The sequence below is a fragment of the Acomys russatus genome, chromosome 14, assembly GCF_903995435.1.
Source record: "Acomys russatus chromosome 14, mAcoRus1.1, whole genome shotgun sequence".
Lineage (NCBI taxonomy): Eukaryota > Metazoa > Chordata > Mammalia > Rodentia > Muridae > Acomys > Acomys russatus.
In genome coordinates, this window is record NC_067150.1 from 24,820,847 (window position 1) to 24,838,951 (window position 18,105).

General features: G+C 48.9%; 1 protein-coding gene across 1 annotated transcript in view; it reads right to left on the reverse strand.

Annotated features, from left to right (window-relative positions):
- The window catches only part of St14 (ST14 transmembrane serine protease matriptase), a 41,112-nt gene extending 23,524 nt beyond the window's left edge, over positions 1-17,588 (reverse strand). Inside the window, exon 1 of the mRNA XM_051156114.1 lies at positions 17,301-17,588. Coding sequence (XP_051012071.1) covers positions 17,301-17,378 — 78 coding nt within the window. The 5' untranslated portion in view covers positions 17,379-17,588. The remainder of the gene's footprint in view (positions 1-17,300) is intronic.
- Between the last annotated feature and the right edge of the window lie 517 nt (positions 17,589-18,105).

An 18,105-nucleotide genomic window follows, 5' to 3' on the forward strand; every position in this document is an offset into this window, starting at 1 on the left:
TGATTACCATGCTGTTTGTGAGCCGTCGAGATGGCTCAGCAGGTAAAGGTTCTTTGCCTCCGAGACTGATGACCTGAGTTCAAGCCCTAGAAGCGCATGGTGGGGGAAGAGAACTGACTCCTACAAAATTGTCCTTTGACCTCCACATACAACCATGTCTTATACATGCCCATACACACACACACACACACACACACACACACACACACACACACACACACACACACAAATCAATCAATGTAATTCAAAAAATTTTTTAAGATTTATTTATTTGTTTATGTCTACAGCGCTCTGCCTGCATGTACACTTGCATGCCAGAAAAGGGCATTAGATCACATTATAGATAATTGTGAGCCACCATATGGTTGCTGGGAATTGAACTTATGACCTCTGGAAGAGCAGACAGTGCTCTAGACCTCTGAGTCATCTCTCCAGCCCAAAGAAATGTTACTGAAATCATTTAGCAAAGTTGCAGAATTTAAGATCAAGGAACAACAATCTACTGTGTTCCGGTATTTCCACAATGAACAATTGGAAAGTCATAGTAAAAGTTACCAGTTGCAACAGTTTACAAAGACAAACTCCTTGGGGGCAAGTCTGACAAAAGACATTCAGGATGTGCACACTGGAAATGCAGAGCATCACCAGGCACAGTAGTACACGCCTTGAATCCCAACACCCTGAAGGCAGAGGCAGACAGATCTCTGTGAGTTTGAGGAAAGCCTGGTCTACAAAGAGAGTTCTGTTGCCCACAGAAACCCTGTCTCAAAAAATCAAAAACAAAGCAAAAGAAAGAGAAAATGCAAAGCATCAATGGAAGGAAGCTCAGAGACAAATTAGTTGAGCAATGGATCCTGTTCATAGCCTAGAAGACTCAATATTAATAAAGTATCTAATTTCAAATACATCTATGATTCAATATGATCTTGATCAAAATCCTAGCACGTTTTTTATAGACACTAATTGGCTGAATGTGAAATTTACATGTAAATGCAAAGCCCTTGAAAAAGATCAAAACTGGAGAGCTCCCATGTGACGTCAGGACTAATTATAAAGGCGATGTTCTGTTCCAAAAGCTCTACTTTCATTTCCAAGAATATTTTATTCCTTGAAGAGCAGCCATTTGAGCAGCTTTTGTTAATTATCTGAAGTTACTAACTTCTTGTTCTTTCTTAGACTGCACCTCATTTTTGTTTGGCTTATTTTTTTACTTTTCTCTGTCAGAAAATAAGCTTTCTCTAGCTATAGAATGGGCCTTGGTTGTCCAGTGATGTGTAAGAATGAGAAAATATGGGCTAGGGAGGAGGGCCAGTGGATAAAGTGCTTGCTTCGGGTAAGCAAGATGACCCCAGCCTGGACACCCAGCATCCATACAAAAGCCAGGTACATTGGAGCGGAGACAAGAGGACGCCTGGGTCTCACTGGTCAGCTAGCCTAGAAGAACTGTCGAGCTCCAGGTTCAATGAAAGAATCTGTCTCAAAATATAAGGCAGGGGGCAACTGGAGAGATGGCTCAATGGTTAGGAGCACCTGCTGCCCTTCCAGAGGACACCAGTTTGGGTTCCAGCACCCGTAATGAGGCTGTAAGTCCACTTTCAGGTGGCACTGATGCCCTCTTCTGGCCTCCATAGGCACTGCAGGCACACAGTGCACATCCATACAGGCAGACAAAACACTCACACATAAAACAAAACTAAATAAATCCTTAAGTTGGAGGGAAACTGAGGAAGATGCCCGATGTTGACCTCTGACCCTTTAAGTAATGTGCACACACATGCATGTGCACCTAAGTACATGAACATACATGAGAAAAAAAAAAAACACAAAGGCTTCAGCTACACAATCTGAACAGACTATGTGTATGAGAGATATTATTTAGGACAGTCGTTATGTTTAGACATACTTTAAATTCCTAGACTAACTTCCCAACTATTTTCTTCCTGGATCTTCACAATAATCCTGGGAACCTTTCAAGACTGGCACTCTCACCCTGATTTACAGAGAAGACAAGGCCAAACACTGCTTCTGCGAAGTTACATAGCAGTCGGAGGCAGATCCATAATCTAATGGCTGCCTCCCTCTGCGGATCTCCCCACCCCCACCCCAGCGAGGGAATTGAGGGAGCAAGTAAGAGTTCTGGGGTTCTACTCAGCCCAGAAACAACTGTTTAATCAGTAACTTGCCAGCTCCTTTTTATAACCACGGTTTTCTGGCTCCATTTTCTGGCAGCAGAGAGGTCATCTTACATAACTCCATTATTTTATTGAGGAGGAAACCGAGGCTGAGTGAGCGGGAGTGGCCTGACCAAGGACTCAAAGATAGCACACTTAGTAAAAGCTAGAACGCTGGCTAAGAGCCCGACTCTCCATCCGGAGGCAGGATTTCAGGCGTGTGTGTGTGTGTGTGTGTGTGCTTGGCCTCAGAGTCCAGCCCTGGGGCTACTGGGACAGAAGAAGGTCGCAAAGAGCGTGGTGTAACTTCACGCATGGTCTCTATACAGCCAGAGACAACAGAAGAGAAAGTATGCCTGTGCCTGTCACTATTTCTACCCCTCAGATGCAAACATATCTGCAGGTGTACAAACAAAAAACACAAGGCTGAGAAGCCAGGTGCTTGCTTACCACAAACAGAAGCCTGGTAACCATGGTGGCCTCTTCCTGCCCACAGGCTCCAGTTTAGAGTTGACCAGAGTAGCTAGAAACACAACATGGCCTCGGGGCACTTGAGACAAAAGCAGAGGATAATTTCCAGGAAAACAAGACTTGAAGTAGGTAATTCAGTACAGACCCTGGGGGCCTGAAAGAGGAAAGCCCTGGGGCTCAGTTTGCAAGGATGATGACGTCAGAGTACCCAGGTCCACTGAGCTTCCTGCAGTGAGAAGGAGCCCTGTCCAAAAACCCAGGAAACGAAGTGTACAGAAACCAGAAACCCTAGAGGAAACAGTTTTCTTTCAGTCCTTTTTTGGTGTGTGTGATGGTGTTTTAAGACAAAAATAAATCACAGACCCTGGAGCTCACCTATCTCACTGCGCTCCCAGAATCAGTCCATCTCCTGCCCACGCAGCTTCAGGCACTGAGGACCCAAACTCAGGCACTTTTTTTTTTTTTTTTAAGATTTATTTATGTATTATGTATGCAGTGCTCTGCTTGCATGTACATGTACACACCAGAAGAGGGCACCAGATCTCATTATAGATGTTTGTGAGCCACCATGTATGTGGTTGCTGGGAATTGATCTCAGGACCTCTGGAAGAGCAGCCAATGCTCTTAACCTGAGACATTTCTTCAGCCCCCACAAACTCAGGCACTTTCACTAAGTGACCCATTTATCTGGAAATCACATTTTCTACTTCTACTAAGAACACTGGTTCTCAAGACCAGAGCCAGTCAAAACAAACAACAAATAAAAACCTTTTTTGCATAATTTAATTGCTGATGTACACAAGAACGTTGCAACCGCGTTATTCCCTTATGTAGAAAACCAAACATGGCTGACAGCTAAATGCTGAAGCAACAATGCTGCTCAAATCGACTCCAGGGTCCTCTCAATGAAAGGCTCCCTCTCCTGGGTCTCAGCACACACAGACCCATCACAAGAAACAATCTATCTGAAGTTCACAGCATCCCTGGTTCTGGGACCAGCAAACCAAAGAAAGAATGTGCCACCGATAGCTCAGAGCAAGTAGTAAGTGACTTTGTGTTTAGTGACAACAAAAACACTACTAACTGTAGAGAGGACATCACTATGTAGAGACTGGAAAGGAACATCCCTATGGGGGAGCTTAAATAATGTAAGCCTGGTCCAGAGAGCATCCTTAACAAAGGGAAAGAAGAAATGGGAAGTGACCAGGCTAAACAGTGGCCAAGCAAGCTAACCATGGCCCTGCACTACAGATGTTGCCCAGATTTCCCCCAGAGTCAAATATCAACCAATCAGGAATGCCCTCATTTGCATAGCAGGGGGGGTGGAAGAGGGCTGGCAAACTGAAGCCACCAGCCAGTGCAGTATACACAGTAAACTTAAACCATTTTCAATTCTGGCTTGATTTGAGTGGATCCTTTCACTGCCTGTCAATTCCCGATCACACTATACAAGATCCAGAAGAGATTCCATCCAAATCATAGGAGGAGAAAAATAAACCTTCACTCCAGACTCATATTTTATAAGTTGGGTGTGACCTGCTGGGAAGACAGAGGTAATCATGGAAACCTGAAGAGATTACTCAGACTCAGGGAGGGTGAAGGGCAGTCACATGATAAGGGCAAACCTGTCTGTGCTGCTGGAGACCAAGGTCAAAGGGCAGCAGTGACATCATCTTTTGGGGACACAGGTATATGGCTCAGACTTGCGACTAAGACAAGGGTGGCTGCATGCATGAGCCACTGCCAACTGTCACTGATGCGTGGCAGACAGTCTTCACGTAAATAATCAGTGACTCAGTGTTATCCACTCAACAGGTGGAACGGATTTCATGGTCTCACCACCGCTGGGCTGAGAGCTGTAAAACATCCCCGATGACTCTTCAAGCAAGAAACGAAAGTGCAGCGGTGATGACTGAGCACCGGCAACAGCCACCAAGGCAAGAAGACAGTTTACAGTATTCTGAAGAACATTCGCCTGCTCAGGAATGGCCCACCTTGCCAGGCAGCTCTGGACATCCTGGTCAAGGTCCCCATAAAAGCCACGGAGCCAGAGGCTCGGTCAACAGAGCAGAGGATGAGTCCTGAAGTGGAACCCGTGTGTGTGTGTGTGTGTGTGTGTGTGTGTGTGTGTGTGTGTGTGTGTGTGTGTGTGTGTGTGTAGTCTAGATGGGAGGAGCTGAATGGGCGTGTCCAGCTCTGATGGACAACTGAGGTGGAGTGGGCGGAAAGCCAGAGGTCAAGTGGCTCATTACTGGCGTATTTCACTTTACTGCACTTCACTAAGATATGGTGTTACAAGATGAATGTAAGGCCACCTTCAATCTCTGGGCACCATTTTTACAGAAGCTCAATTGGCCCTTGACATTTTTTTATTTTTTAAAGCAAGAGTGTTCTTAATTAAGTTGGTGCATTGTTTTTGTTTGTTTGTTTTAACATTTAACAGAATACAGGAAAAACATTAACTTTTTTTTTTTTTTTTTTTTTTTTTGAGACAAGGTCTCTCTGTGTAGCCTTGGCTGTCCTGGACTCGCTTTGTGGACCAGGCTGGCCTTGAACTCACAGTAATCCGCCTGCCTCTGCCTCCTGAGTGCTAGGATTAAAGGTGTGCGCCACCACGCCTGGCACATTAACTTTTATATGTACTAGGAAACCAAGAAATCTACTGGAACATTCTGGTTTTTGCAGGAATCTGAACTAAGCTCACAATATACCCCAAGGCTTTCCTGCCAGAGGGGCCCTGCTGCGAAGGACTTTCTCCAGTGACCCTCGGGCCACCTGCACACTCCCAATATCAGTCAAGAACCCAGCACAAACTCTCACCCAGAGACGACTCCTGGAACACAAGAGAAGGGACGAGAAAGCCCACACTCCAAACCTCCCGCCCAACAACAGCATTTGATATCTGAAAAGCCAGCTCTCAGCCCACAGGTGTGTCTGGTTCCTGCTGACCACACCAGCCATCCTTCCTTCCCCAGACCTGTCCAGTGGGAAGTGAGCTAGAGCAAGCATGTTGTTCGCTCATCGACTGGATTCCTGGGCCTCTCTCCCAGTCTCCACACCATGGTGTGTTACACAACCAGGGCCAGAGCCTGGGATCTGGAAAGGTTTTAAACAAGAGCCTGGGTCACTCTTAGGCAGCTGACACTTGAGAAACTCCACCTACCCTTCCCAGTTTCCGGACAGTCAGGCTCCCCCACATGTCATCACGAGGGAAGAAGCGAGGGAAGAAGCGGCCTGGTTTACCAGCCCCAGCCAGTCTATTTTAAGCCACCAAGGATGGTGGTTACCTGCAGTGTAGGCTGGCCTTACTTCCTGCCCTGGGGACCCTCCCATAATAGTTAAGGCATCACCCCTAGAGTCCCTGGGGCTGTCAAAACACAGGCTCCCCATTCACTCAGGCAGCCTCAGGCCTAGCCACATGCTGAGGACCTCCCCCAACCCTTTCACCATTTCTCCACCCAGCCCCCTCCTCTTTACTCTCTTACCCTCTCATTGGCGTCAACTGTCCCAAGAGACATGAATGCTGGAAAATGAGTGGACACAGAATTTCTGTCCATGTACAAACGACAGCCCATCAGAACAGAACACCAACAGAAGGCCAGTGGCTCTCACTGAGACTGTAAACCGAGAGTCTCCATACCTGATTTGACCATAGGGGAAAGTCCCAGGGACCTACCTGGCTCTGTCCACAACACAGAGAAACAAGCCTCTCTGCCAGGGACCAGCAGGCTCCTCCTATGTTTCTATGATGCCTCCCCAGAGAGCTGAAGCCCATAGTTTCGGCCAGCAGAGCCTGGGGACAGAAACCACACTTCCCAGCCGCAGGACACCTTCCTTCCCAGAAGAGAAGGGACACACTGTGGGGAGGACTGCCTGACATAAATCTCTTTCCTTTTTTTGTGGGGTGGAGTGGGTGTGACCCAGATCCAGATTCTGGGCTGAGCCCCCTAAGCCTTTGGGGCAAATACTTTTCATTGGGCCTCAGTCTCCCGCTCTTAAAACTGGGTTAATAACCCCTTTAGAAAAGGTAATTAGCTAATTCCTGCTAATGACAGAGGCCTCCCTTCTGTGTCCCTTTGATTTTAGTTTCCCCACCCACCACGCATCCACCCAGAGCAGACCTGACAGACCCAGGACGGAGCAAGCCCAGGTGTGGCATGGGGCACTCCATCAAGGCCAGCCCAACGCACTTGCTTGAGCCACAGAACCAGAGAGACCTCTTCCAGCACCCTCTCTCATCTCCTCCATCCTCCCTCATCTCCTCCATCCTCAGTCACACTGAGATCTATCACGTGACTCTTTGATGTGGGTGATGGGAGGATGGGATGAAACAGTGGCTACAGATTGATTTTGGTTGGTTTGTTTGTCTGTTTTTTGTTTTTTGTTTTTTGTTTTTTTTTTCGAGATAAGGTTTCTCTGTGTAGCCTTGGCTGTCCTGGACTTGCTTTGTAGACCAGGCTGGCCTCGAACTCACATCGATCCACTTGCCTCAGCCACCACCTCTGCATGCGCCATCACGCCTGGTGTGGCTAGAGATCGAAACCAGGCCTAGTCATTACCTCACTGCTCTTCCTGCCCAGGGTGGCGAAGCGCAGCAGCACAACCTCACTGATCTAGCCCACCTGGCCCCAGCCCCTAAAAACAAACCAGACAACAGAAATGAGAGGTGCAGCAAGCAGCTCCTAACTCCCTTTCAATCATTTTCTTGACTTTTCACCGAATCTACATTCCAGTTACACAGACTAGTGTGTTTTGTACTATTGCAATTTTTGTTGAGATAATTGAGATTTCCGCAAAATTGTAAGAAACAACGGAATGCTTTGTAGGCTTTGCCCACGTTCCCCCTATGGCAGCACTTCAAAGATTTACTAGTGTGGCATTGACATAACCCACAGAACTTACCCAGGGTTCCTGTCATTCTTGTACATGTGTGTCTTTCCATGTGCTATCACTGGCTTAGGTCCTTGTGTTCACTGTGGACAAGGCTGTGCACTGCTTCCAACAAGAAGGTCCCTGCCTTTGTCTTTTTTTGGCGGGGTTGGGGGTAGACTCTTTCTACATAGTCCTGACTATCCTAGCACTCACTGCATAGACCAAGCTGGCCTCATACTCACAAAGTGCTGGTTTTAAAGGAGTATGCCACTATACCCAGCCCGTTGTCTTTTTAAACCACACCTACCTTCTTCTTGCCCTCCCCGTCCCCCACCTCCTCAGTCCCTCATCCACTTATCTGTTTAAATTTCAATGCAGGATCATTTTTAAATGGCCATCTAAATACATACAATATGTAGAGTTTGGGGAACATAGCGCACCCTCTTTCACGCGCACGCGTGCGTTCTCTCTCTCTCTTCTTTCACTACCCATAATTCCCTCGGGAACCACTCAAGATATTGTTTCTATCAAGAGATCAGTGCCATTCTTTTCTATTATTGAGGAATAATGCGGGGTATACAGATACCACAATTTGTGTCTTGAGAGGCCACGGGGATCTGCAGACAAAACCCTCAAGCCTCCACAAATTGGTAAGATTCAGAAACATATGCTCCGTGGCTCCCAGGCCCCTAATTAAGCTTGGGATCTAAGGCTTGGTTAGAGTAAAAGGACTGAACTTGCAAACAGAGAAAGCCTCTCCGCTGAGTCCATAATTATAAGACAGACTCTCGGGAGGAGTCGGTAGTGTGCGGGGAGGGCCTCTGAAGCTCCATCCCTGCTCCGAGGCCCAGAGGTAGTTCCTTCTCCAGGAAATCACACTCTCTCTGGACACCAATTTCCTTCCTCTCTCCACGGTGTTCGGCTTCAAGAAGACCCCCTTCACTATCAGCACCCAACCAGTCTGGTTTCTCTGGCTCAGGGCAGTGGCCAGCAGCCACGGCACTTCCTGCTCGTGTGTGTTCTAGCTCTTTCTCTAGCTAACCATGCCTGCTTCCTCCGATCGGTCTAACAGAATGTTTTCCAAACCGCTGGCCACCGGGCTTAGCCTCATTAGTCATATTCCCGAGGATGTGATCTAAATTCAACATTGTGGCACGCAGGAGATCTGAGCCAGTGGGATCCATGAGGCGGCTGGTGGCCAGCCCCCAGCCTGACCGCTCCATTTCCGTTAATCACCCAACAACAGGTAGCTCATCCAAGGAAAGGGATAGAATAATACAGCTACTAAGGGAAAGATCGTGTGATAAGCCAAAGTGTCCTTCCAAAGGCTAGGTCGTTAACAAGGGGAAAAGAAGACAGGCTGAAATGGAAGTCATATTCGTCTGGAATAGTCAGCCATGCACCCCTATTCTCAGAAGACTGACTGCAGGGTTCGAGGATGATAAACTTATCAGGTGCTGAGGTCAAGTCACTTGCATAAAAGGAAGTACTGTTTGCATAAAACTTGTTTTCTGGGGAAGGGGGCTTTCGAGACCAGGTTTCTCTGTGTAGCTTTGGCTGTCATGGACTCGCTTTGTAGACCAGGCTGGCCTTGAACTCACAGAGATCCGCCTGCCTCTGCCTGCCTGAGTGCTGGGATTACAGGTGTGTGTCACCTCACCCAGGTTGCATAGAACGTTTACATGTCCTTCTACCCTCAAACCATCTCTACAGGTAAATTTCTACATGTTACAATGTTGGTGTGTGTTACATGTTTCAGAGAATAAAAGCAAGAAAGGCCTATAGAGGTGTACTTCTTCTGCAAGTAATTTCAATCAGTGTTTGGTTCGATCTGCAGAGCAGATGCAGAGGATTAGGGCTAATTCCTGCCCTTTACTACCCGTCAGATGTGTCCTCAGAACTCTCTGGCACAGACCCCCTTCCTAGACTCTCAGCATGATGGGGGAGGGCAGAAAAGGAGCTATGGTTCAACTCTGCAGTTCCAGCATGGACCACAAGAGCTAATAAAGACCAGTGACGCTGTTCAGTGGAGAAAGACGCTTGCCAAGCCTGACTGCCCGAGTTCAGTCCTCAGCGGACTCCTGTAGATGACTTCCATATGCATGCCATAGGGCCTCCACAGAAATTTTAAAAATATTTCTTTAAAGCAAAAAAAAAAAAATCAGACCTTTAGAGAACACCAACAGCTGAACAGCTGTAGCACCTCTTACTGGAACAAGGGTGGAGCAATGACGGTGCAGTGGGGAAGAGTGTTTGCACTCTCACAGAGGACTCGAGTTCAGTTCCAGCACCCACACCAGGGAGCTCACAAGCCCCTGTAACTCCAGCTCTAGGGGATCTGGTGTCCTCATCGGCCTCCGAGGACACCTGTACATGTGTGTTTATACTCACAGTGATGCACACACATACACATAAATGAGAATACTTTTAAGGTTTAGATCATTACCTTGGAGAACAAATTCCAGGAAAAAAAATCACTTTATTTCTTTAAAGATTTGTTTATTTATTTTGTATATATGAGTGCTCTATCTGCATGTACATTAGATCCCAGTATAGATGGCTATTAAGCCAGGATGTGTTTGCTGGGAATTGAACTCAGGACCTCTGGAAGAGCAGACAGTGATCTTAACCACTGACCCATCTCTCCAGCCCCTGTCCAATTCACTTTCTAATCTGCTTCTTTCTACACTGCCTGACTTCCAAGCCCTCCCCTAACTTTTGTAAACACAAACAAACCTTAAGAGAACTCGAATATCCAGCACTTGGGAGACAGAGGCAGGCGGGTCTCTGTGAGTTCGAGGCCAGCCTGGGCTACATAGTAAGGTCCAGGAAACCAGATCTGCATAGTGAGACTATCTTGAAAAAAAAAATGTGTGTGTGTGTGTGTGTGTGAGAGAGAGAGAGGGAGAGAGAGAGAGAGAGAGAGAGAGAGAGAGAGAGAGAGAGAGAGAGAGATTGCATAAACATAAACAACAACAAATTGCTACAGTACTTCATTTAAAAATTGACTGGCTGGCATTTGGGAGGCAGAGGCAGGCAGATCGCTGTGAGTTCGAGGCCAGCCTGGTCTACAAAGCGAGTTCAGCACAGCCAAGGCTACACAAAGAAACCCTGTCTCAAAAAAAAATAAAAATAAAAATAAAAAATAATAAAAAGACTGGTTCAGCGGTCAAGAGCACCTATTGCTCTTGCAGAGGACCTGGATTCAACTCCCAGCACCCACAGTTGCTCACAACCACCTGTAATTCCTGTTCCAGGGGTCCAGTGCCACCTTCTGCTCTCTGCAGGCATCTAGTCTGCACACAGTATACATACATACATACATACATACATACATACATACATACATACATACTGACAAAACACCCACACATACAATAAATGGAATAAATCTAATTAAAAGTAAAATAAAAATACTGACTATCTGGGTTAACCATATTTTCTTTGAGAATATACTACACTTTCTTAGCATCTTAATATATTTTTTATTTATTTGTGTAAGGGTGTATGGTGCGTGTTGCGGTGTATCTGTGCCATGGTGCAGGTGTGGGGGTAAGAGTACAACTTTGGGCCGGGCGTGGTGGCGCACACCTTTAATCTCAGCACTTGGGAAGCAGAGGCAGGTGCATCGAGGTGAGTTCGAGGCCAGCCTGGTCTACAAAGCGAGTCCAGGACAGCCAAGGTTACACAGAGAGACCCTGACTCGAAAACCAAGAAAAAAAAAAAAAAAAGAGTGCAACTTTGGGAGTCGATTCCTTCTTTCTACTGTATTCTGGCAGGACCTTGCTTGTTTTGTGATATGCTGAGGATTTGCTGGCCTTCTAGCTTCTAGGCAATTTTTAAAATCTCTGCCTCCCATCTCACAGGAGAAGCCCTGGGATTACAGATACGAGCCACTACGTGTGGCTTTTGTTGAGTTTTGGGGATAAAAACCATGCTTGTTTGGGAAGTGCTTTCGCCTGCTGGGCCATCTCATGACCCTCAGAAATAGCCTTTAATACATCCAGATAAATATGGTGTGGGAAGGGTGGAAAAAAACTCTTACTTTAGAGTTGGGACAGCCACATGACAAATGACAAGCCTGGCCTGGGGTAAGATCCCTGTCACCTGAAAACTCTGGGGGGGACAGGGTGGAGTTGGCTCCTCACTCTGAGCCATGGAGGGAGGCGGTTTCTGTTTCCACCTGGGAGAATGGTGTCATGTGGGCAGCTTTTCCTCCAGACTCAGGAGGACACATTCTGTTTCGGCAATCCATCCAGAGGGCCAGCCAGTTCCTTCTGAGTCACCCTTCAACCATCAGCGGCATCAGCCTTTCCCTCCCAGCTTAGTGTCACCCACAGAAGCCAAGAGGCCAATGTCCCAAGTCTGAATGTCCCATCTGCTTTGTTGCTAACGAGGAGAAGGCACAGTGCCCAGAAGGAAATGAGAGGCAGCCCAGAGGCCACCACACACAGGGACCCTCTTTAGCATAGGTGCTCAGATATTCAGAAACCACCAGACCTTAAGACTCCCAGTCCCCTGTGCCCAAAAGACAGATCGCTGCTATGGCTTTGGGCACCACAACACACTAGATAAAACTCCACGCACCAAGTGAGGAGAAGAACGAGGCAAAGGAAATGAACTGATCAGATTTGTCAGCGTGGGATGGGTGAATTGTTTTCCAGTTGAAAACTGCAGCTTGCGGGGGTTTTTAGTTATGCACATAATAAATGAGGGTGCCATGTTGAAGTCACTGCTGCTATGCTCCTGGTTCTCCGTGTTAAGTCAGCCCAGAAAGCAGACAGGTTCAGAGTGAGAGGACTTGGGTGCACCGGTGCTGGCGCCTAGTGATCACCACTTCTCTTTTTATGTGCTCACGGCACCCTAATGATGTGTCCTCGGATTTGGTGGGGATCTGCGTCAATCACTCCTGTCTTTGGAACACGATTTTATAATAGCATTGTGGTTAAGCTCCTGGGCCTTGAAGTAGCACAGATCAAGGTCTGACATCGCGCTCTCCCTCCCACTGCCTTTGGGCAGTTTACACAAGGCTTGTGAGCCTCAAAGTTTTCATCCATAGTAAACTATGCTTTTAGTTTCTCCCGCGTCAACACTGTGGGGAGCGAGACAGCCGGCTGCAGCAGCGCACAGAGTTCAGCAAGGGAAGAAAGGAATCCGCGGCCTTTCCTCCATCGCAGTCATGATAACTATTATACCTGGGCGTCACAGACAACAAAGAGCTCCGAGATTCTGGCCAGTTAGACAACAGCTACAAGACTACTTCCAGAGAAGCCCTGATGTGTCCTTAACCTCGGGCAGAAAGAGCAAAAGAGGAAGATGAGCTGAGCGTCTCAGGAATTTTTAGTATGAGCCTGCTTCTGGAAAAGCTGTCAACGGGCCGGGGCAATGGGGGCTCACACCTTTAATCCCAGCACTCGGGAGGCAGAGGCAGGCAGATCGCTGTGAGTTTGAGGCCAGCCTGGTCTACAGAGCAAGTTCCAGGACAGCCAAAGCTACACAGGGGGAAGTGGGGAGAATAATTGCTGACAAGAAGCTGAGTATTGCTCTGAGGCAGGATTTAGCAACACATGCACAAAGCCCTGGGTCTAATCTTTAGCATTGCAAACAACTACTAACAAATAGACATAATTAATAAATAATTAAATTAGAAATTGGCTCTGAGCCAGGCACGGTGGCACACGTCTTTAATCCTAGCACTCGGGAGGCAGAGGCAGGCAGATCCTTATGAATTCGAGGCCAGTTTGGTATACAAAGCGAGTCCAGAACAGCCAAGGCTACACAGAGAGATCCTGTCTCGAAAAACCAAAGTAAATAAACAAATAAATAAAGGCTACACAGAGAAATTCTGTCTCAAAAAAACCAAAATAAATAAATAAATAAATAAATAAAGACTGGCTCTGCAGGGAACAGGTGCAGGCATTTTTTTATCTCTTATACAACAGCTATTTACATTGTATTATATACTGTAAGTAATTCAGAGGTGAAGGATGTGTTTGGATTGTATCTGAATAACTACACTCCACAAGATGGTTTTTACCACCACATACAAAAGTATGTAGCACACAGCCCCAGTATGTGGCAGGCTACACCACGTCACCTTGTACAATCCATGCTTACACATCGAGCAGACCACCTAACGACAAGGTTCTCAAAGTGTCTCCCTACCACGAATCCAATCATGGCTAACCCTTGCCTAAGGGACACGAATACAGAGGGGCACTGTGACCTCTGAGAGGATAAACCCTTGCCTCAGGGACATGAATACAGAGGGACACCGTGACCTCTGAGAGGATAGTGTAGGCTCCAAGTACTCCCAGCAATAGCTAGTGCTGCCCATGATCCAGCCTTGTGGCCACCACACGGAGCTTGATAACATCTTTAAGCCCCCTCACTCTGTCCCGTGCCCCCTCCCGTTTCAAGAACACTTGGTGGGTGGAACCACACACTAGAGAACAGACAGACAGACAGACACCATGGAACTGCGGGACCGCAGCACTCGTAAGCCACTGTCCACAGAGGCCAGGCCGAGGGAGGAAGCAAGCTTGCTTCTCCTTCTGCGGCCACGGATGTTCCTAAGCAAAGCCACCGAGCATAGGAGACTCTCAATACAGAGGTCTTCTCCCTGCCTCAGCTTGCCAGACTCCTAGATGAGGATGGCAGGACCTGGGGCAGGGGTGAAGGGCGGGTCCTCTAAGTACCCACTGGAAAACAGTCTTCCTTTCCTCTGCCAGCACCTCTTGTTCCTCACCCCCCAAAAACACTCCCAGACTCCCAGTGCCCGCTGCCTCTTCCATTGCCTCCCTCACCCAGCACCCAGTACTTGGAGAACAAAGAAAGGCCGCTACAGGTACAGTTTGCCTAGCGGGAGGGAGAGGAGTGAGATCTAAGGGAAACTGAGCAGGCCACTCTTTTTTTGTTTGGCTGGTTTTTGTTTTTGTTTTTTTTTTGGGGGGGGTCAAAAAACAGGATTTATTTCATAGAAGCTGGAGAGTGGGGGAGTGAAAAGTGACAGAGCTCAGGGAGATGGGCTACACTGCAAATGGCTGCGGGTGTGGCTCCCCAGCACACCCTCCGAGGAGCATTGCCCTGTTTTCAGCCAGGCCACCCTGCACTACTGCAAAGTCAGGAACCCACTTAAAGCAGAGATTCTCCTGATTTGCCCCCAAATATAGCATCCTCCCATTGGTCTCAGGGCCTTTAACCTCAGAAACTCTGATCTGAAAACCACCGCGGATTTACAAAGGTATCCTATACAAAGCACTCCTTTGACTCTTAGAGATACACCTGGGTCGTACATGGCCTCCCGTTTCATAGCTAGGACAACTGAGGTTTGCTGGGATTGGATAACATCTCAGGTCACCTGGCTAGACAGCGATGGCCCTTGGTTCCATGTTTGCCCCTCACCTTGAGTCATCACAAGGTGTCTGCCCTGAGATAGACACAGTCCTTCTACATGCCCACTCTGTGCTTGTCCATACTACCCACAGCGACTTAGATGCTTCTCAGTACCTGGCAAGGGTTTGGTCATTGGGTACTTAGTGAATACCTGTTATGCAAATGAGTGATCGAATACAGGGGTAAATGTTTAACCGATTAACAGGTGACTTTAAATACCCAAGAGTTGTAGGGCCTAGCTCCCAAACACCTGATTTTCACCCACAGTCTCTAAGTTCCCAACCTGTCTCTCTAGTTAGGGGACACTCTAAGGAAATCATTACTGGCCATATACACATAGTTCGTACGCAGATATGCAACTTCATAGCCAGCATCAAACACTGACCAGGACTTAGCCATTCAGACAGGCTTCTCAGTTCTCATAGTGGCCAAAACTGAAGCTGGTATCTGCTCGCCTGCACAGACCTGGGCAGGGCACACACAGTTCCAGGATACACATGACAGGAAAAACAACACAGCGAAGTAACTCCTACCCTCCATGGGAGTCATGAGGGACCAGCACAATCAGCCTTGGGGGGAAAAGACAGACAAGTAACAACCCAAAAGCTGCAGTAGTGGTGCCCCTGAGACACAGCATGACCAGAGCCACTGTGGCAGAAGCTACCCAAGAGGCAGCAGCCATACAGAATGGTCAGAGATATGCCAAGGCAGATCTGCAGACCCCATTATGAATAGGCACTCCTGAGTGATGCCAGGGAGGAGCAATCAAGCCTGGGGTGGGAGGTAGATTTGAAGACTTCCTGGAGATATGAAAGTGAGCTGTGGTTCACTCGCTTGAGGACACACTGCCTCTTGTCAGACTTTGTGGGTGTCCACATGTCCCAAAAGATTAACTTCCTTAAAGGAGTCGGTCACATCAATATTGGTCCCTGAGAGTCCCTTTGAGCACTGACTGCCTGGCCCAGCACTGGTATAGGGTTCGTTCAACCGAACTGGAAAAAAAATACGGAGTGAGCCACACATGAGAAAACCGGCAGAAGTTACTTAGGAGTCAGGCAAGGGGTGGAGAATAGATGATGAAAACCTAGGGGGAAAGCAAGGTGGAGTTACTGGGGAATAGTAATCAAGCAGGAGCCCCGGGACCAGAGAGGTGAGCTCCACCCTGGTTCCCATGGGGGGAGGAACTTTGTGCTCCTCCCCAGAGGTAACGTAGAGAGGAGACCGAGTTCAGTCACCAGAGGACCCACTTTCAGTATCAGCGACAGTCTTCGAAAGGGAAGTCAGGAAGGGCAAACATGAAAGGGGAGAAAGAAACATCGTCCTGAAGACCAAACACCCAACAGCAAGGCTACCTGACGAGGAGGCAAGAGCCCCAAGCAGACAATTACTAAAGACCACAAACACCCCATTTATGGAAAAGAAGAGAAGACGGCAGCAGTGGCAAATGCCGGAACACATCTCTCCGGCTACACAGGGTGAAAAGTGGAGGCAAAGGGCTCGCGGACCCCCACATCTGCCCTACTCCAAGTCACCGCAGAAAGAGTGCATGAAAAGGTGGCGGAGGGGAAGCTCCAGGAAACTGCCTCTGCCCGAGCAACAAGTCTTGCTCACCAGCCTTTGGCTGCTAGTCCCACCAGAGCACTGCCCCGACCCCTTGCCGCATCTCCCCCCGGCCCCCACCCCCGTGTGTGCCCTTCAGTAAGGCGACTAACGCCCTCCGCCACTCCGTACACTAAGTGTAATGCTTTTGAGGTCTCTTAAGAGATTTTACATGCTTCTGCCTCCTGTTTCTGTAACTTCCAGAAGGCTCAGGACTCAGGCTCCCTCACTACTGCCCAGACAGCCACCTACTCAGGGGCCAACATGCCCTTCCTCAGCTCCACCTCTCTGTGTGGACAAAGCTCTGCTTAAGATTGCCCCTACGAAAGATCCAAAGCGCCTTTTGACCAGGAAGACTAAAACGAGTTGCTGTAGAGGCCAAGGACAGACAAATCTCCACGGATATGTCCTTGCCATAGCTCAGGTCACCCACCCATCGGAGCACAGAAAACCCAGAGCAATGGGGCCCCCCCATGGAGGTCCTATTCAAGCCAGCGAGAGAAGCGAGAGGGCAGGAGGCAGGAGTAGCGCCCCATGCCTCCGGGCCCTGGGGCTTCCCGCCTCCTAGATGGCCCGCGCGAGGCAGATCTGGGACCGAGGTCCGACCAGCCCCGCCCTGCCACCAGCGGCCAGGCACCCACCGAACAGGAAATTCCACCTGTGCGCCGGAGCCCAGGCCACCCACGGGCCGTAGAGCGGCGCCCAGGCGAAACCAAGAGCCCCCGCGCAGGTGACGGTGCGCGCGGATCCCGACTGTGGACGCCCGGCCCCGGGTCCCCGGCCCTCGCCCACCTCTAGCCTGGAGCTGTACTTGAGTCCCGCGCTGAAGTTGGAGCCCCCTCCGGCCTTGCGGCCCCGATTGCTCCCCATGGTCTTGGCGACCCGACCGCTGGTCTCAGACGCGTGGTCCCTGCGGGCAGCCGACTACCATGGCCCGCGGGGCGTTGGGTACACAAGGGGCGCGGGGCGCGAACGGAGGCTCGGGCCAAGTTCCGGGGCAGGCCCAGAGCGCCCGGCCGGCAACAGAGGCTCTAGTTCTCATCCTTCCTCCTCACGCAGGTAGTTTCAGGGTGTGGCCTCCCGGGTCGCCCCGCCCCGCCAGCCAGCCAGCACCGGTGCCCGCACACCTGTTGCGGCTAGTCCCGCCTTCCGCCATGCCCCCCAGGAAGCTCCTCCTCTCCCGCCAGAACCCCCGAAAAGGAGCACCGCGAATTTCTGGCTCTTTCTTCCTCCAAATCACTGCTGTCTTTTTCTCCATGAGCACAGTCCTTTAGCCCTGCCTTTTGATACCGACCATCTCTCCACTACTCCCTTATGGAACTTTTTTTTTTCTTTTTGGCTTTGGTTTTGGTTATTCAAGACAGGGTTTCTCTATGTAGCTTTGGTTGTCTTGAACCGCTTTGTAGACCAAAGATCCTCCTGTCTCTGCCTTCCCTGAGTGCTGGAATTACAGGCAAGCGCCACTGCGCCCCGCTCCCTTTATGCAATTTTAATCTCTCTCCTCTGGACCTTTCCCTACAAGCAGCCATCTTGCCAGATGCCTGTGTCTCGGTTATTGTCCCTCCTGAGCCAGAGGCACTGACTGACTTGGTCTGTG